Here is a 22075-nt window from a genome sequence, read left to right as displayed (position 1 = left end):
CAATCTTTGGGTTAAACATAGTTACGACTCGGAATTGAGAGATGCATTCATAGTGGTCAATTATTACTTGTAAATCATTAATTTCATACTCTTTTTGGCCAAAACTATTTGTTCTTTCTCCTATGCTTGACTCTAGAAGTAATAGTTGATTCGCCAAATTAACATTGACGTAATTTTTCTCGTCACTTGTGTTGATAGTGATATTAATCCCCTTTCCTTGGATATTCCCTTTTAATATAATTAATTTACAATCTGCAATTGGAAAACTTTTATAGGAAAATGTTCCCTGTTTCTCGATTATAATCCCATTCTTTTGTATTCATTAATTGGATCCATATTGCCTTTATCGAGATGAGATTATGGTTTGAGGGTAACCTTTTCCCCATCTCTATAATAATAATAAAAAAAAATTTATATATATATATTTTCAATTCTCAACAATTTTTTTTTTAAACTCTATTGTTTTTTTCTAGATATACTTGTAATCTTTTTTTTTCTTTTTGAAAAGTTACAACCCTAGTTAAACGTGGCTATTTACCTCTTTGGGGTATAATATAAAATATATGTCCACTTATGTGTTGTTGACTCTATTAATTTTCTCCACGTAAAAAGTAAAACTTACCATTCACATAACGAGATTTTGTATTCTTTTTGTTTTTCTTTTACCTTGAAAATACCATGGGCAATTACCATGGGTTGCTAAAACCACGAGCTGGTAAATCACTTAATGAAGAATCAAGATAATCTCATCTACTCTTCCTTCTTTTACGTATAGCTTTAAAGATATTTGGAAAGACTCCTTATAACTTTATCATGCACTTTCAATAATGTAGAACCTTTTTATATATATGAATGTTCTCCTTCCAAATTTACATCGGACTATTTTTTTTTTACTAGAATCATTGAAATGCCAATGGCCAAAGGCCTTTCTTTTTTAATTAAATAATTCTTTTATTTTAACTCTCCTTTTATAAAAAAAAGGACAAACAAACAAACAAACAAAAAAAAAAAAAAATCCAATTCTATTTTTAACTCCTTTTTTTTAAGTGGCCAAGGCCCTGACCAAAAATGGAGAAACTCCAACTTGTGTAATAAAACACTTTAGTTGCGATGACAAGTTGATGACCAAAGGTCGTGATCTGCCAACATGGCTTTAATACCAATGTAATGACCAAAAGTCATATACGCAGCGGAAATCTTTAAAATACTTCAAAGACATAAATGTCCATTGTAAGACATGTAACTGTATATTGATTATCGTATATTGCATTGATGTAAGATGATTACAAATGAGAATGAGGGCTTGCTTATATACCCTAGGCAGGTACTCCTTCACTAACGGACATGTCCTTAGAACATGTCTCTTCAATACTAGCTTCAAGTTAGTTAATCATTAATTATGATTATTATTATTTACTTTATTTTATATAATTTTTATTCATAACAGATAATTATTTCCAATGATTACTTAACTAATTTGTCTTGTATCGCATTCATCATTAAGAAATTACACATAGAAAATCTCAACAGTAAAACAATAAAAACAATAGGATCACGAAGAGACAGCCAAATACGAGACAAAAATTATCCTAGGAAAACACCAATCCAAGGGAAAAACCTAACGACCTTTTCTTAGAGAAATCTGTCCAATTCAACAAGGAATACAATCTGAATTCTCCAGCCAAATCAAGTCAAACTGACCAGTAACCAAACCAGGTCTAACCTAGTCAAAAAGAGATAAGTAGCCTCAGAAATTTCAATCAACTATGTCACAAAATATTTTGGCCTTCCTCAGAGATCTCAGTCTGCCTCAAGAGAACTCTGCCTGCCCAGAAAAATTCGGCCTACTGCCCAATTCAGTGTTGCTTCCTTGGATGAATTCCCACGTGTGAACAAAAGATACAAAGTGATATGAATTGCTTCCTGAGGTGGAGAATGAATTGTCATATATATAGTGAATTAATTAGCCTGAAAGGGTGTGTTAAATGGTTAGAACGACTTCATCATTAGGAGGGTCGACTTGATCTTTTGGAGACACCTGTAATTTTGAAAATTTGAATTTCCTTCCTTTGAAGCCGATTATGTTTATCATTTCTCATATATTTTTTAGGGCTAAATATGAACTACGAAGACTGATCATAGCTACAAAAATCAACAACGGGTCCTCCATTTTGCACACCCATTGCACTTGTCTTCTTTCCAGAGACAGAGGCATCCTCTATGTTCTCCGCATGGTTATTAATTACTCTAGCCTTGGAGATAATCCCATCATATTTGACATTTACATCCACTAGATGCAATTCAAATTCTTCAAGAAACTTCTAGTGACCTTCTTATATCTTGTCCTTGTTATCCTTTTGAAAAAGTAACGTAACCCCATCTATCAAATTTTGATGTCCTCCTAGATTACAAATATGATTTATCTCATTATCAAGCCTCTTCAAAAGATCATCTTTTCAAACTCCCCACGGAACTAGCATGCCTCCTGAAAGATCAACTTCACAAATTGCGACAGTCCCCTATAAATTATTTATCATCTTCAAAGGATCAATTTCACATCTTTCAAAAGTCCCCATGAACTATTGAGCCTCTTCAAAAGATATCTTTCGAAAGTCCCCCAATGACCTATTAAGCCCCTTCAAAAGATCATCTTTTGAAAGTCCCTAATAAACTATTGGACATATTCAAAAAGAAGATTCAACAGATAACAAAAAGCACATTGAGCCTCTTACAAAGAATAGCTTGATCAGGCCACTTAGAATATAGCACTTCAAAGTAAGTCAACCTCCAAGCCATTTGAAAGATGATTCAAAACTTTAACTTAAAAATGTCATTAGCTACCTCAAGGGTAACCTTTTAAAGCATAACATAGGGCTTGGTCGTAAAGAAAATGGCCTCGCAGATTTTGAATGCCACTTGAACTCAAAAATTTTGAAGACAATTTAAAGAACCCTACACTGTATCGGTGCTTGCCTTGTGGGTGTGCCAATATGTATAATGACTCAAACTAACGCCACCACCACTTAGGTTCAAATGCATATCAACATTATCAAAAGCATAATGTAAATTTGAACTAAATAAACTCTAAGGTGATTCCAAATTACAAAGCATGTACCCTAACCGTGCACATGCACACAAGCATCATGCATTCACCGTGGATCCAACTCCCACTTCCATTCATCAACAAAATACAAGCATATCTTTAGAAATTATACAAAATTTCTTAAAAACGATGGACCAATTATGGTTGAAAAAGTTGGTCCAAGGAAACTAGTCCTTGGCAAGCATTTTTCCACCCAATTATAAGTTATCCTCTCTAGATGCAACCACCAAGTTGGGCAATGAGGCCACCAAGGCGAAGGAAACAAGTTATGAACACTCAAGTCACTCTACCAACACAATTGCTCGGAAGCTCAACCAAACTATTTACCACCAAACTTTCTAGGAAACCATAAAACTAACCAAACCCAACCATGGCACTCTCTTCACTACCCTAAACACCAAGAATATACCCTTTTCTTTAGTAAACAATCCCCCAAGCATAATAGAATGTCTTTCCTTTCTCTACTCAACGCTCCCTCAAGAAATTCTCCTCCCAATTTAGTGTTCTCAATGTGTGAAAAGGATTCCAATCCATCTACCTTCAAGGTCAATCCAATAGAGTGATCTCTTGGCTCTTCAACACTAGATGGGAATACCTTTCTCTCAACCAAGCCTCTATGCTGCTTTGTAAACTTCCATCTCTCACCTCAATTTCATCATCTTAACATGTTGAACTCTTTATGGTCCCCCTTAGATTCAAATCACAGTGCTCAATACAAGGACACAGCTACAAAACTCCAGGGTGCATGAGTATGGAGAACAATCCCACCAGTTGCTCATGGAGAAACTGAATTCTAGTGCATAACATGGGAATATATGGAATGAATACACCCTCCTTAAGCCTCGAACAGGAATGATCAATTCAAAACTTGCATGACAAAAGGACAAGGGAAAGAGATAGATCAATTTCCAAGGGGAATGAAGTCTCTTACACTCCTACTAGCTTGTACTCAACCCAATGCTCCCATAACAATGAAAGGTGGAATTCTCACCAACCACCTCCTACAACCCTTTGTTGGTAATATGTAAACAAAATTTAACCTTGGAAATAAATTAATTTTTACGTAAAGGGATATTATACAAAGGATAAAAAGTTAAGTTTAAGAAAAGAAAGGATTAAAAGGACATTTAAGCCATCACAAAAACATATGTTGATTAAACCAGCATCATATATTGATCTGAATAGTTGATGGGATGAATTAACAATGGAATTTAAAGATAAAATGGATCAAGTAACCAAGAATGGGGAAGAACCCAAATCTAGATTAGACAAATTGAAAATTGGAATGATAGAATCTCTATCAAACTTAGACATATCAAATACATGTTGCAATAATATCATTTTCTATAATCAATTACATCTTAAAACTTCCAAACCCCTCCAAATTACACCATACATACTACTTGATTACATAACCCTACTTTGACACCTAGTTATGCATCTACAGTGTAGTTCAATCCACAACCTACTTATACTAATATAACCCAAAGAATTCCACACTTAAGATTTAAAACCAACATTGGGTTGTGCATGGCCATCACCACCTATGCATGCTTAATCGCTTCATATTATGCTCTCTAATCCATACCCATTGAGTTGTCTAAAGATTAAAATTGGAATGTTGAGATTTAATGGCAAGGATGCAAGTTGAAAGTAGGATGGATGAAAAAAATAGATCAATAGTTTGAACTACACAATGTCTTAGCCAACATTTAAAAAATTAAAATCATAGTTTTAAAAATAAATCGGTTTGAACCAAAAACCAATCAAACTGACTGATCGGCAACCTTCAGCAAATGAACCAATAGAAAAATACATTTTGGAGACTATTTAGTACCGATTAGGTACCAAACCACCAATTTGGTATCAGTTTGATTTGGTACCTAATCGATACTAACTAGCATGAACAGATCGATTCCACTCTAAACTGGGTCCATCATATCTCATATATGTGGGGGGATTATGGGGCCCATAGTGGTGATTTTTCATATGGTTTTAGAGGAAACTAGGGATTGTGTCCTTCACAAACCCCGCGCCCTCCCTTTCTATAAAACCAACACTCCCCCTCTTAAACCATAAACCTAAACAAAAAACCCAACTTGACCCTAGCAATGTTGGCAATCAATGGTAATGTTAAATTTTTAGCATTATCATTAATCGTTTCAGGATGTTTGAGAGTGGTTGCAACCTTATCTAACATCATATGGAGAAAGAAGAATTTTGTATCCCACTCAAACTTTAATGGACTTAATATTTTTCAGGATTTTAGGATTGGTAGGATTGCAACATTTTCATTGAGTACTATCATATATGGGGTCATACGATTGTCATTTAATCAAGAGCATGAAGTTCTTTATGTAACTTTATGTTGGTAGTATTGATTGTAGATTGGTGGTATTGATTGTTGAACCCCTCTACCATGGCCTCAACAAAAATGTACCCTTCACTCAAAATCAAAATAATTGGTAAGGCTTGTTAAGCTTTATCTACCATATTACAAGGGTTGAAGAGATGAACCCTTCACTCAATCTAAAATCATTGGTTAGGCATGTTAAGCTTTTTCAATTTCTAGCATATTATAAGGTTGAGGAATCCTAGTTTGAGGGCTTTGAGCCAGAGGATGTTTATGTAGCTCATGTTGATGATCCCATTTCTAGTAGTGATGAGTTCGATGAGTGACCATGTTTCTCAGTGATTTGCAATAGGCTCAATAGCTTGTAGCATTGTTTTTGGACTCTAGAGGCCATTTAGAGCCTCACTGATTATTTTATTGTCGATATATATTGCACTCGGTGCTATTTTGATATATTCACCCTTACATGGTATATAGAAGAACAAACTTTGCATATTTAGCCTCTAATGGTTTGGAATCATGGTTTGAAATCTTAAAGATAATTTTTTTCCATTAAACATTAATAATTTTATGTATTTTTTCCAAATCTGATTCACTGAATCCAGTTCAATCTGGTTCTTGTTCAAAACCAAATTAGATAGGTGGGCCAATTCAAAACCCAGCTTCAGTTTTTAAAACTATGATTAAAATCACTTGCATACATACATTTAGAAGCCCTTGTATATAATCAATTCATGTGGAAGAAATACTAAAAAATTAATGCATATTATAATTGGGACACACTTAAAGCTAATGACATTCAAATATCTCAAAAATGAAGAAAAAAAGATGTTCACAAAATTAACCAAGTTTCATCAAAAGAGTAATGTGATGAGCATACCATGAATGGGAAATTCTAACAACACGGGTATCAGGTTCAACATAGAGGCAATTGAAACAGTACGACATATCCAGACTAAAACAATACGTAGGGAAAGAGATAGAGATGCACAATATTATCACTACAGATCAATATTGTGGGCATTGCGATCGGGATTAATCGGCAAGGGCCCGAAACCGGGATAAAATTGGAAAAAAATCATCAAAATTTAAACAAAAAATAATAATAATAATACAAAATATATATATATATATATATATAAAATACAAAAATCACAAATTTTTCAAAATGAAAAAATCGTCGATTTAATCGGCAGATTTAATCGTTTCAGGCAAAAAATCGCGATTTTAGCAACACTGCTATAGATGGCACTATAAACAAAGCAGATCTGGCTGAAAATAGACTAATGAAATAGCAACCAAGGTCCTATGAGACTAACAAAAGAGGATACACAAATCAACACAACCCTATTATAACCATAACAGGCAAAAGTACATAAATCAACGCCACTTTCAAAATGAAAAAATATCTTGATCTATTAAACCACAACAGAAATCAAAATTCATGATTCATAAATGATAAGGACAATAATTGTCACAAATGTGGAGAAAATTGGTCATCAAATCAGAGAGACATATCCAAACAATTATATGATCACAAGACCAGACATGGAGAAAAGGCAGAGGTTTCTGATGAAGAAGACATACTAGAATCTGATAGTGACAAAACCACACCTTAGATATCATAGCGACAATCACATGCACTAGGCAACCTTGAAACAAAGAAGAATTGTTGCTCCAAAAGAAAGCATTAGATTTAAAAGAAGACATGAACGCACCTACAACTCAATACACTCCAACTCAGAAAAGAAAAGATGACAAAATCCAAGATTGTAGGAATACAAACCTAGGATCTTACTGGTGGCAATAATCAGAAAACTGCAACATGGGACCCTAAAACTCAAAGAGAGCATAACGAAACTCACATAAGGATGTATCAATATTGATAGCCTCTAGACACACGCATAATTTTGCCAATATCAAAATGATTGTAGATGATTGAGAAGCCATTGATGTTGGAAGATTCCACAAGGTTTGTGTACAAATGCACAATTTAGAACTACAGACAGGATTTTACACATTACCACTAGGTGGGATGGATATGGTGATAGCAAGAGTATGGTTGATATAGTGGGGCACTTACATCGTGAACCTCACAAAGCAATTCATTAAATTCAAGAGGGAGGAAAGAAATATAAGTAATATGGGTCCAAAAACCTATGTCACTAGGTAGATTTGCTAAAACCAGTGAAAAAGGAAAATTTCAAAGAAAACTCAATTACATATCAAGAAACCACTTTACAAAACGAACTAGAAGAACTTGGAGGCATTATAACCACATTACAAACCAACTTTGCAAACATTCACAACTCAAAACCCCTCGCATGATAATCATCTACATCTGCAGATAAAAGTACAAGGGAGAGCGCACCAAAAACAGGAAATCCCCCAAGATAGCTCTCCTCGAGAATGCTTCAAGCAGAGAGCATCATTGAAAGGAGAGGCAACATAACATAAATAATATGTAAGAATAATCATAATAATCAAGTATAATAAAAATATAACAGTAATAATTAAAACATCAAGAAGCATACCCCTTCACACTAGTAATGATGTAATGTCTATATCAGTGTTGTGAAAATCGCGATTAAATCGCGATTTAATGAAAAAATCGTGATTTTTTCCTTCTGTCGATCAAATCGCGATTTTTATATGACAAAATCGCCAGTATTTTTTTTTGCCAATTTTTACTGAAAAAAAATCGTGATTTTATGAAAAAATCGCGATAAAAACGAAAAAATCGCGATAAAAACTTAAAAAATCGTCGAGGGTCGCGACAGCATAGTTTTATAACGTTTTTTTGGGTTTTTTCATGCAATTTTTTTTTAAAGAAACAAATAATTTTTGAGTGGGGCAGCTTAATGATCAAGTCTAGGCCCTAGTATGGATATGCTATTCATAGTAATGTTAAATTCTTAAAGTAAAAATATGAAAATGAAGATTAAGGAGAATGTCACTTTTACTTAAATTTTTAACATTACCATGAAATGACTCAGGATGTTTGAGAGTGGTTCCAGCCTCATTGGATTTCATATGGAGAAAGTAGAATTTTAGATTTCATTTAAAATCCAGCAGACTTATCAGTTTTTCAGCATTTCAGGATTGGGAGATTGTAATGTTTCCAGGTGACACCACCTGCCCAGGCTACCCCTGCCACCAGTAGAGGACGTGGTCTACCTCCTATAGCTCCTACTTCTAGTTCTTCAGCTTCTAGAGCACATCAGACTCCACTACCATCTCCACCAGCAGAGGCACCAGCATCTACATCTAGAGGGAAAGGAAAAGCTATGGCATTTTCTCGCAAGAGGGGCAGAGGAAATCAATAAGATTAGACTTTCATTTTATTTTATATGACATTATGACATGATGAGATACATTATCATATTTTTTGTTGACATTTTGAGGCTGAGTTGGGACTCAGGAGTCAGGACTTACTATTCAAGACATGATTCAATGTTATGTGTGATTTTAGCGCTAGAAATGATATTAAACATCTTATATATTAGTTTTTTTATCATATTTATGTGTCAATGTATTTATTTTATGTTGTAGATGATTTAGATATTAAAAAAATTGAAAAAAAATGAAAAAAAAAAAAAGAATATTTTTGTACCAAACAATTTTTTCCCGATTTTTTCCGATTTTTCCGATTTGTTCCCCGCACCGATTTAATCCCGATCGCGATTTTCACAACAATGATATATATATATATATATATATATATATATATATATACCCCTTCACACTAGTAATGATGTAATGTCACACTAGTAATGATGTAATGTCTATATATATATAGATATACCCCTTCACACTAGTAATGATGTAATATATATATATATATATATATATATATATATATATATATATTACATCATGATTCATTACTAGTGTGAAGGGGTCACTAGCAATGATGTGAAGGGGTCACTAGTAATGATGTAATATATATATATATATATATATATATATATATATACATCATTAGTTTTTGTATCATATTTATGTGTCAATGTATTTATTTTATGTTGTAGATGGTTTAGATATTAAAAAAATTGAAAAAAAAAAAAGAATATTTTTGTACCAAACGATTTTTTCCCGATTTTTCCCGATTTTTTTTCGATTTTTCCGATTTGTTCCCCGCGCCGATTTAATCCCGATCGCGATTTTCACAACAGTGATATATATATATATAATGATGTAATGTCTATATATATATATATATATATATATATACCCCTTCACACTAGTAATGATGTAATATATATAGATATATATATATATATATATATATATATATAATTACATCAAGATTCATTACTAGTGTGAAGGGGTCACTAGCAATGATGTGAAGGGGTCACTAGTAATGATGTAATATATATATATATATATATATATATATACATCATTACTAGTGTGAAGGGGTATATGTGTATATATATATATATATATATATACTGTCACAAAGGATTGTAATTCATCATTCAATTTATAATTCAATATATATTTTATACATTACACATCTTTGTGGTAATTTCGTAACAGCACCAAATGTGCTTGAAGTTGATACACTACCTACCAATAATGAAATAACTTGTATGCCATATTTCTTTGAGGCAAGCCATTACTGTTCTTGCTAAACATAAATTTAATTAAAATACATGTTGCTACTGATTGTCTTGACTAGTTTAATGACACTATTTTATATTTTACCTGTATAACAAAAAGCATGTTAATACTATCTTCATCCATTTCAATCTCTGGAACATGCATCCTCTCGATTATGACACATAATATCAACGCAATAAACTTAGTAAATCACTTTATCTACCACATCAGCTTATGGCTTTTTATCTACTGGAATTCGTATGGCTTTTGACATAACTATTTTTTCCATGCACAAGCAGGAACCTACTCCTGGGAATCATTTCAAGTAACCTTAGCTGGGACATCAGACATGAGAAACATGTAAATACATCCATTTGAAACAAATAAGTCCAAAGCAAGCATTTGCATCTGAGCTAGCTTTCCATTTGTCATAGAGTAAGCTTTTGTACTGTTGTCATTTTCATATTTTGGGATAAGTTTTCAGGGTACAAGAATAAAATGAAAGTGAGACCTGTGTGCAATATAAAGCTTATCATCTTCGCCCTCATAGATGTAGTTCATGGCTAGCAAGCGATTCTGTAAACACCAAAAAAACGATTTACAGATTGGAAGTATCAACATGTATTTGCCACAGAAAGAAGCCAAGATCAGTTTTGCTTCAGAATTATAAAACCATAAATCTAGGGCAGCTACTCCAATAACTGAAAGGCATGCTTTTTGCAAACATAAAATATTAGTTTGAAATATCATCCAATCTACCAATTGCTGTGAATTTTAAAACCTTGTAAAACAGTCCCTGCACTTCAAATTCATTAGTTTGTATCCTTCATCACATTTAATAAAAACCTTTTCGTACCTTTCAAGGACTATATTCATACCAACTCCCATTACAGATAGATTTCAAAACAATGTAAAATAGTCCCTGCATTTCAAATATATCAGTTTGTATTCTCCTATGCTGCACTGGCTGTGGGGTCAGAGGGTATGGGGGGACGAGTTTCCAGGACGGCTAGAGCGCACCCCCAAATTTCCAGGGGACGGCAGGTTGGGGATGGCAAGTGCAGCAACTAATTTTTATATTTATTAAAAAAATAAAATTTAGTAATTCAGCATAAACAATGAACATGAATGATAAAATTTAAATTATAAAAAGTAGAACTATTACTAATTTTGAAATTCAAATTACAAAAAAATACTAATAGACTAATAATAATACTATCTAATCATTATTGCGTATCACAAAAACAATTCTCGTCATCATTGCTCATTATCGAGAACTTAAGAAGTACTATTAGTCTGCTACAACACAATCTACTAATGTCTACATAATCTTTCTATGACGTTGCGATGCATGATGAATCATTTCAAAATTTAAATAGCAGCCAGTGTTTTTAAACTCAGCCAGTTCAACCAGTTAGAACCCCATTCCAGTCCAACTTGGCCCTTAACTCGGATCGGGGACTGGTTGTTGAAGAATGTAACTAGTGGCAGTCCTCATAATTGTACTTGAATCATGATGTAATATATTTGTCAAAAGAAATTTTTATTATTATTAAATTGACTTATTAAAGCATGGATTTCATGCTTGGGTCAATGGTCATAGGTCAAGACTTCATTGTAGGCTTCTAGGATTTTTGTTTAAGTCAAAGTCATATTTCTTATGTAAGAATCCCTTCTTGGGTTCACGGTGTCAAAGATAAATATTAAAAATCTATCTTGTCATGTCAAAACCTCCTCCATCAAGTCACATTCCAAGTTGGCCTCTAGAATGATTCTCTACAAGTTGGCTTCCACAAATTATTCATGTTGGCTCATTTACAGTCAGAAACAACTATAGATACCCATGTGAACTCGATGGCAGAGAGAGATTGCAGAAGTTCTGTTATATTGCAGAGGTTCGGATATATTGTAGATATAGCGAAGGAAGGATGAGTTAGATCTTCTACAGGATTAAAGTATTGATTGCAGGATCGAAGCACTGAGATATTACAGGCCAAGGCACTAAAAGCTATTACTGGACCAAAGCATGACAAATTGCAAGAATGAAGCATAGCATGAATATAGGACCAAAGTTTGTCAGACTACAGGATCAAAAGTTTGGTATGATCATAGGAACAAATTGAGGTATCACAGTATTGAAGGACCAAAGTGTTACAGGACTGAGGTATCACATCTTTGCAGAAATGAAATGTTGAATACAGGACTCAGAACTGAAGCATGATATGTCACTTAGGAACAAGGTTGACTTGATGGATGGAAGGAGTCTTTGGTCTAGGTAATAAGGGTCTTGGTCATCTCAACTTATTTTGAATCTACTGAAGGAAGAGTTCTTGACTAGGTTTTCCCCTACCTAGGGGTTTTTCCCTGGCTGTGCGCCTACACCTTGTGTCCCTTGTCGTGATCTTCATTGTTTTGGCATTTGTCTTGATGAAAGAAACAGAATAAATTATAAGAAATCTAATAAGAAGCAAAGTACAATCACAAGCAAATGTCAAAGTATAAGACAAATCTATCTAAAGAATTTGATCACTATAATGCCCTTGATTTTTCTACGTGGTATCAGAGCGAGGTTCATTTGCATAAAGGGCAGGAAGGAGATCACAAAGGCTACTAATCATGATAGATAAGTCAGGAAGGGTTACCGAGCTACTAAAAGAAGTATAGCAGAAATCTGGGCACTATAAATAAGCCCTAACCACTGTAATAGGATCATAAACATATATATGAAAAGTGAAGGCCTAAAAAGATTTGTTTAAGAGGACCGAAAAGGATAATTAATCAGCCCAAAGAAGGTTGAGTCCATCAAGCCTAGGATCGAAGTGCTGGGCACATTCTACAAGGACTGAAATCATCATTAAAAGAAGTCTGAAATCTGGTGCTATCTCAGAGATCCAAATTTCTGGGTACTTTCTGTAATCAAGGAATAACCTTTATGATCAAGCAAGCTAGTGCAAAGTGTTTATAGGACTGGTTGGAAGATTCACCTTATCATTATAGGAAAAGAAGACGAGTCTCCTTAGACCTGGGCATGAGCCACAATCATCTTGTGAAAGGGCCATTGAAAAACGAATTGTCATCTATCCTTAAGCTCACTACAGTCACCCTAAGAGAGGAATCAAAAGTTCTGGGCATAAGTATTTAAAGAAAGCCGAAACTCCTATTGTAAAGAAGCTTCAGTCATTTGAAAAAGGAGTCGAGCCTCCTACCTGGGCTTAAATGTACTCACTATCATCTTAAAGGGACTAAGACATTTTTACAGACCTGTGCATTAAGAAACAAATTAAATTTGATATCCATCTAAAGGAGAAATGAAAGCAGATTTGTACATGCATATCTATAGTGATGGAAAGGACATCAAGCTTAAATTGAAGAAGAAAGCAAGCAATAGAAGATCATCGTGAGGTCTTGTAGCTGTCACTTATAAGAATCATACATGTCTGCTATGAAAAGAAAGCATTTGACAGTCTTGAAGGCGATAAGAAGATCATGGCTTCTAGTAGCAGACATTGAAGGAACCTTCATAGTTATGAAAGATAGTTATGAGGGATAGTTGTCTTCATTATCAAAAGTTATTGCTATTAGACCCTAACCTTAACTTGCTTGTTCCCTCATATAGAAATCCTAACCCTAATCACTCATTACTATTGACTTTTACAGTTTGTAAGTAGTCTAGGGTATATAGTAATACCTAGTGATGATTGATGAGGATGCTAATTTGATTATTACTAGATCTAAGGATTGTACTTGGAAACCCTAGGATTACATCCTCCATTAATCCATGAAAACCCTAGATTGTCAAATTGACATCATGTTTTTGGTATCAAACATTTTGCTTGGTTGTATTTGTCAATTAGTATTGCAGGTATAAAAATTATAGCTAAATTCAGAGGGAGCACTTCAAGGAAACCCTACAAGGTTTGTAAAGGAGTAACGCAAGGTATGTAAAAAGTTGTATTCATTGAAAGTATGATCATTTTAAAAAATTTGCTTGGTATTACTAACTCTCTCATGTCTAGGTTTTCGAATCATAAGATTCTTGTTAGGGTGATTAATCATTAGATTGAATCTACCCTCATTATATTATCATTCTTGTGGAACCCTAAAAAGGTTCATTGTAAAACCCTAACCTAAGGGTATGTCAATATTTATGAAACCCTAGTCTACTTAGGGTTGTTGATGAAGTCTAGAAATCCTATTCTTTTGATGTTCAAGGTTTTGGTATTGTTATGATGGAAACCCTAGTTATTTAGGGTTTGTTGTTAATGTCCAAGTTATGTAACGAAACCCTACAACTTTAGGGTTTGGTAAATTAGAGTCTATAAGCAAGACCCTTGTATTAGCTAAAATGAGGTCCTAGGAATGAAATCCTAGGTGTATATTCGTTTGTATGATCGAAACCCTAGTCTAAATGAAATTGTTGTATATCTAACTTCGATATATTGATGTTTGTATCTTGGGTTTACCTAGTAAGTATGAATAATAAATGCTAGTGCATTCTAGATATGTATATGTGAATAAGCTAACTTAGTTTCTAAAATCTAGCGCTTGTAACAAAACCCTAGTACAGATTAATTTTCTAGGGCATGATGATATTGTTTTTTATTATTGATGTGATTTAGCCTTTATGATAAAATCTAGGGTTTGCAACAAACCCCAGTAGTGTCTGACATGTAAATTTTGAAAATTGTTGAAACATTAGGTGCATAGTAAAATTGTTATTTGATTGAATTGTTGATGTCTAAGGCTTTGTGTCTCGAAGACGGAATCTAGGGTTTGAATCTGTCATATATCTCTAAAAAAAATATTGAGGCCCTAGATATAATGTGACTGACTTGACTGAGTTTCTAGCAAGAATTTGAAGTCTAGTATGTGTCTCCTATTGTTTATGATCCTAACTAAGTTTAGGAATTTGATGTCCAAAGTTTGAATGTTTTGATGCTTCCATTATGATATAGTTAACTTCATGCTTCTATTTGTATTTGGTTATACTTGCTAATAAAGTTTTGCAGTTACATGATCTTCAAGATGTTGAAGATGTTTGTAATTAAAGATATTCAATAGTAATGATGAGCATGATGAAGGAATCTATAAATGACGATAAAGATGTCATAAGAAAGAATGAAGATTCTTTGATATTGAGAGGGAGTATAGATAGAAGGAAGAGTACATCTCCCCAATTGAGAGGGATGGCATAGTGAATACCTTAAAGAAAGAATAAAACTAAAGATTGAAAGTAGTACAGATAGACTTGCAAAGTATTGAGGTTATATTTGGTGTTCTTGAAGAAGTGAATGAAGAAAGTGGCCTATGCAAAAGCTCCCCACCAATTCTTAGGAAACGTGGAGGGACATCGAGGTCTTAAAAAATTATAAATATAAAATATAAATCGATGAATCATATAACTAAAACAAATTTAAAATGAAAAGCATGACCATTGATATCAATGTTTTAAGACTCTGACTCCGACTCCGACTCGGCCGAGGATCGACTCCGACTCCGACTCCGACTCGGCCGAGGATCGACTCTGACTCCGACTCCGAAACGGTAATGACTCGGCTGGCTTGATTTCAATGACTCGGTCGTTGTAAAAAATACATTAAATATTTATTTTTTTTATAAAAAAACATAATTTTAAAGAATTTAAACATAATTTTAAAGATTTTCATTCATGTTTCCAAACACACAGCATTATAATATAGATGGAAGACAACATATGATCAAAGTAGGCTCATGAACCAATCCATTATATCAAAATGGTACCCAATGGCAATACATAGTCAACTGTCATACATGATCGAAGACTCAAAACAAAAAACACATAACCAAGGAGGCTAGAAATGGCCTCTACAACAAAAGTAAATTGTGACGGTGACCAGACTCCAGTACTAGTACTACAGTACTACTGGCTAGTAGCTACTGCCAGAGGAGCCAAGATCATGTCGATCAATCTCTGGATCATCATCATCAGAGTCAGACGGGGGGGCCCATGGCTCCTCCTCATTATCATCATCCCCAACTGCAACTGTAGAAGTGGTACCACTAGCAGGCTATGCAACTGCAGCAGATGCAATCTGAGATAGAGTAGATATGCGGCTGCGCTTCTGTCGTGGCTGAGCAGAGGAAGCACCTACAACTGGAGTCCTTGCTGGCTGTGAGACTGAGGCTGGTGGATTGGGATCTGCATTCAACTGAACAGGCTGAATTTGAACAACATGTTCAAGTTCAACTGATGTCTCCATATCTAAATCTAAATCAAGATCCTCATCAGGATCAAACTCTGCTGGACAACTCTCCACTACCCAATCTGATGTTGGATCAATGTCTTCCAACACAATGGGATCTGAATCAGGTCTTTTGTTCAGCAAATGGTTTCGTCTGAGCCGAAGGTTGTATTGGACATAAACTAGATCATTTAACCGTTTTTTATCCAAACGGTTTCTCTTCTTTGTGTGAATCCTCTCAAAGACAGCCCAATTGCACTCACACCCAGATGCACTGCAAGTTTGACTCAAAATACGAATTGCAAACCTTTGCAATTCAGGACAATGGCCACCAAAGGCCTCCCACCATTGTGCTGCAAAAAACATAGGAGTGTAATGAGTTAGCTCAACAAAATTACAAATTATATCTAACTTTCAAATTATAAACGATTTAACAAACTTAAAAAACAAGTAAAACTATTAAGAATTTGAAAATTGAAATTTTTGTTTACCTGGCTCATCTGCTTCTCTTGCAATCTTTGCTAGGTTCTTCCCAAAGGTACCTACTGCATTGCTGAAGATATTGGCCTGTCGGTGTATCTCCAGCTGATCAGACTCCAATGAGATCATGCGTTCAATGCAATCAACCAGTCCATCTCTGACCTCCCCCCTCAAAGCCCCTGACTCCTTAGCTTTATAATGATACCGTGGGTTCAAAAAATACCCAGCTGCATGTATAGGGCGATGGAGTTGATTGTTCCATCTTTCATCAATGATTGCCCAAATGGGCCCATACTTTGCCACTCTATCCTTGTATACCGTCTTTATTTGCTCCTTTGCTTGATCCATAGCCTCATAAATAAAGCCCATAGCCAACCTTTCCCCATCCACCAACCGCAACACCTTAACTAGTGGCTCAGCAAGCTTCACAATCTCTGTTGCCTTTCTCCAAAAAGTTTCTTCATGGACTTTCCTTTTCAATTCTTTGCCTTCTGGTTTTCTAGACCAATTGCTTTGATTCCATTCATCACTGAAAAACATCTTTTGCAAGTTTCTATGTTGGGAAAGCATAGATTGCAATGTCAAAAAATGTGTAGCAAATCTAGTGATGGCAGGCCTAATAATATCCTTGCCCCCAGTGTGTTTCCTCATGAGGCTCAAAACCAATGTATGATCGTAGATAAATTTTGTTATGCTTTTGGCATAATCTATAGTGTTTTTGACCCAATCTAATTTTCCAATATCCTCAAGCATGAGGTCTATGCAATGTGCAGCGCATGGGGTCCAAAAGATGGTCTTGTGTTTTTCCTCTAACAGTTTACCAGCAAGAACATAGTTAGAGGCATTATCTGTGATGATTTGAACAACATTAGCCACCCCCACCTCCTCAACAACCTGATCCAATAGCTGAAACAACAAGTGGCCATCTTTTATCTTATTAGATGCATCCACTGATTTTAAAAACATGGTTCCCTGTGGGCAGAAGACAAGAAAGTTTATGATGGTACGGTTTCTTTGATCAGTCCATCCATCTGACATGATGGTACACCCTGTTCTTGCCCATGAGTCCCTGAACTCTTGCAAATACTCATTAATGGATTGAATTTCTTTCTGCAAACGAAACCCCCTTAGCTCATGCATAGTAGGGCCTTTGAAGCCTTTTCCAGCAGCATGTATGGCATCAAACATAGGCTCATAATATGGTGAACGAGCAGCATTAAAGGGGATATCAGCATCATACCACCATCTAGCTATGTAATCACAAGCAGTCTCCCTCAATTCTTTCTTCCAATGGTCATCTAAAGTGGGCTGCATTTGAGTTTTACTAACTTCAGGACCATGTGCATCTGATGGAGAGGAGGGAGTGAAATAACTTTTGATAGTCACATCACCCGTTTTCATTGACATTCTACCCTTTCCCTTATCTTTAACAGAACCAAAAGAGGGAGGAACATATCGGAAAGGGTTGGATGTATCAGTTTGAGGGATAGAGGAAGAACCCTCAAAATCATAATGGGGGTTGGCAGCCATCATTTTTTGTATCTCCCCTTCCTCCCAATTTCAGCCTGTATGTCTCTTTGCCTAGCCTTATCTTCTTTAAATTTCTCAAAGTTGGCCAACAAATTCTTCCTAATCTCCCCAATTTCTGGTGAGGTACATGGGGTAATTTGGCCTCTAATCCCTGCCAAGTGTTGTTTCAGCCTATTAATGCCCCCAGGACCTTCCTTAATTTTCCTATGGCAAAATTTGCATTGCATTTGACTATCAACCATTTCAACATATGCCCAAGCAGGATCTCTTGCTCTAGGTGCCATTTTTTGACTAGGAAATGAAAGCAAACAATCTGAAAATGAAAAAAGAAAACCTTGATTCAATGTTCATTTATTTGACAAAAAACACTCTCTAAGATTTCTAGATATGCACCTAAAATTTACTAAGCAAAAACAGATTTATAGAGGTGAAAAAAAAATACCTCCAGGCACAAACTGCCTCCTCAAGCTTGCTCCAAGAATCAGCTCCTCAATGCTGCTCCAAATGGCTGCCCAAGAAGCTCCTCACTCCAGCTACAATGCTCCTCCAAGACTCCTCACTGCTGCTCCAAAACAAGCTCAAGAACTGCTCACTAACTCTCAAAGAAGACTCTCACTCAAATGCATAAGATTGTTGTGAGTGAATGAGAGCACTTGGGTGTGTTAAATAGGGTTTGGGGGGGGAAATGGACCCCAAAAATCATTTAGCAAATTCATATACCTATTTGGAGTCCAAACCAACCAAAAAACCATTTAAAAATCCATTAAACTTTTATAAATCCGCTGTAATACGTGTTGTTGGGCGGTTTCTTGTGACTCGGCCGAGTCATAACGGAAACGGCCGAGTTGGCCGAGTCAGCCATGACTCGGCCAGCCGGACCGTTCCAAAGGCCGTTTCAATGTTGGAGGTTGTGGCTCGGATCAACCCGGCCGTTTCGGTTTCGAAACAGCCGTTTCTTAAAACAGTGGTATGATTATAACCGTAAACCAAAACGGTCGGGTTGATCCGAGCCACAACCTCCAACATTGAAACAGCCTTTGGAACGGTCCAGTTGGCCGAGTCATGGCTGACTCGGTCAACTCGGCCGTTTCCGTTATGACTCGGCCGAGTCACAAGAAACCGCCCAGCAACACGTATTACAGCGGATTTATAAAAGTTTAATGGATTTTTAAATGGTTTTTTGGTTAGTTTGGACTCCAAATAGGTATATGAATTTGCTAAATGATTTTTGGGGTCCATTTCCCCCCCCCAAACCCTATTTAACACACCCAAGTGCTCTCATTCACTCACAGCAATCTTATGCATTTGAGTGAGAGTCTTCTTTGAGAGTTAGTGAGCAGTTCTTGAGCTTGTTTTGGAGCAGCAGTGAGGAGTCTTGGAGGAGCATTGTAGCTGGAGTGAGGAGCTTCTTGGGCAGCCATTTGGAGCAGCATTGAGGAGCTGATTCTTGGAGCAAGCTTGAGGAGGCAGTTTGTGCCTGGAGGTATTTTTTTTCACCTCTATAAATCTGTTTTTGCTTAGTAAATTTTAGGTGCATATCTAGAAATCTTAGAGAGTGTTTTTTGTCAAATAAATGAAAATTGAATCAAGGTTTTTTTTTTTCATTTTCAGATTGTTTGCTTTCATTTCCTAGTCAAAAAATGGCAACTAGAGCAAGAGATCCTGCTTGGGCATATGTTGAAATGGTTGATAGTCAAATGCAATGCAAATTTTGCCATAGGAAAATTAAGGAAGGTCCTGGGGGCATTAATAGGATGAAACAACACTTGGCAGGGATTAGAGGCCAAATTACCCCATGTACCTCACCAGAAATTGGGGAGATTAGGAAGAATTTGTTGGCCAACTTTGAGAAATTTAAAGAAGATAAGGCTAAGCAAAGAGACATACAGGCTGAAATTGGGAGGAAGAGGGAGATACAAAAAATGATGGCTGCCAACCCCCATTATGATTTTGAGGGTTCTTCCTCTATCCCTCAAACTGATACATCCAACCCTTTCCGATATGTTCCTCCCTCTTTTGGTTCTGTTCAAGATAAGGGAAAGGGTAGAATGTCAATGAAAAAGGGAGATGTGACTATCAAAAGTTATTTCACTCCCTCCTCTCCATCAGATGCACATGGTCCTGAAGTTAGTAAAACTCAAATGCAGCCCACTTTAGATGACCATTGGAAGAAAGAATTGAGGGAGACTGCTTGTGATTACAAAGCTAGATGGTGGTATGATGCTGATATCCCCTTTAATGTTGCTCGTTCACCATATTATGAGCCTATGTTTGATGCCATACATGCTGCTGGAAAAGGCTTCAAAGGCCCTACTATGCATGAGCTAAGGGGGTTTCGTTTGCAGAAAGAAATTCAATCCATTAATGAGTATTTGCAAGAGTTCAAGGACTCATGGGCAAGAACAGGGTGTACCCTCATGTCAGATGGATGAACTGATCAAAGAAACCGTACCATCATAAACTTTCTTGTCTTCTGCCCACAGGGAACCATGTTTTTAAAATTAGTTGATGCATCTAATAAGATAAAAGATGGCCACTTGTTGTTTCAGCTATTGGATCAGGTTGTTTAGGAGGTGGGGGTGGCTAATGTTGTTCAAATCATCACAAATAATGCCTCTAACTATGTTCTTGCTGGTAAACTGTTAGAGGAAAAACACAAGACCAACTTTTGGACCCCATGCGCTGCACATTGCATAGACCTCATGCTTGAGGATATTGGAAAATTAGATTGGGTCAAAAACACTATAGATCATGCCAAAAGCATAACAAAATTTATCTACGATCATACATTGGTTTTGAGCCTCATGAGGCAACACACTGGGGGCAAGGATATTATTAGGCCTGCCATCACTAGATTTGCTACACATTTTTTGACATTGCAATCTATGCTTTCCCAACATAGAAACTTGCAAAAGATGTTTTCCAGTGATGAATGGAATCAAAGCAATTGGTCTAACAAACCAGAAGGCAAAGAATTGAAAAGGAAAGTCCATGAAGAAACTTTTTGGAGAAAGGCAACAGAGATTGTGAAGCTTGCTGAGCCACTAGTTAAGGTGTTGCGGTTGGTGGATGGGGAAAGGTTGGCTATGGGCTTCATTTATGAGGCTATGGATCAAGCAAAGGAGCAAATAAAGACGGTATACAAGGATAGAGTGGCAAAGTATGGGCCCATTTGGGCAATCATTGATGAAAGATGGAACAATCAACTCCATCGCCCTATACATGCAGCTGGGTATTTTTTGAACCCACGGTATCATTATAAAGCTAAGGAGTCAGGAGCTTTGAGGGGGGAGGTCAGAGATGGACTGGTTGATTGCATTGAACGCATGATCCCATTGGAGTCTGATCAGCTGGAGATACACCGACAGGCCAATATCTTCAGCAATGCAGCAGGTATCTTTGGGAAGAACCTAGCAAAGATTGCAAGAGAAGCAGATGAGCCAGGTAAACAAAAATTTCAATTTTCAAATTCTTAATAGTTTTACTTTTTTTTTTTAAGTTTGTTAAATCGTTTATAATTTGAAAGTTAGATATAATTTGTAATTTTGTTGAGCTAACTCATTACACTCCTATGTTTTTTGCAGCACAATGGTGGGAGGCCTTTGGTGGCCATTGTCCTGAATTGCAAAGGTTTGCAATTCGTATTTTGAGTCAAACTTGCAGTGCATCTGGGTGTGAGCGCAATTGGGCTGTCTTTGAGAGGATTCACACAAAGAAGAGAAACCGTTTGGATCAAAAACGGTTAAATGATCTAGTTTATGTCCAATACAACCTTCGGCTCAG

General features: G+C 35.9%; 1 protein-coding gene across 1 annotated transcript in view; it reads right to left on the bottom strand.

The window, feature by feature from the left end:
• SPY (Tetratricopeptide repeat (TPR)-like superfamily protein) overlaps positions 1-22075 on the bottom strand; it is a 310171-nt gene that overhangs the window by 132803 nt on the left and 155293 nt on the right. The window contains exon 11 of the mRNA XM_089384094.1: positions 10573-10637. Coding sequence (XP_089240220.1) covers positions 10573-10637 — 65 coding nt within the window. The remainder of the gene's footprint in view (positions 1-10572; positions 10638-22075) is intronic.

The sequence above is a fragment of the Pinus tabuliformis genome, chromosome Q, assembly GCF_031772625.1.
Source record: "Pinus tabuliformis cultivar Carrire ecotype Pingquan chromosome Q, CPIR1, whole genome shotgun sequence".
Taxonomy (NCBI): Eukaryota; Viridiplantae; Streptophyta; class Pinopsida; order Pinales; family Pinaceae; genus Pinus; species Pinus tabuliformis.
Note: the sequence above shows the minus strand (reverse complement) of the source record. Positions and strands in the feature narration are given on the sequence as shown.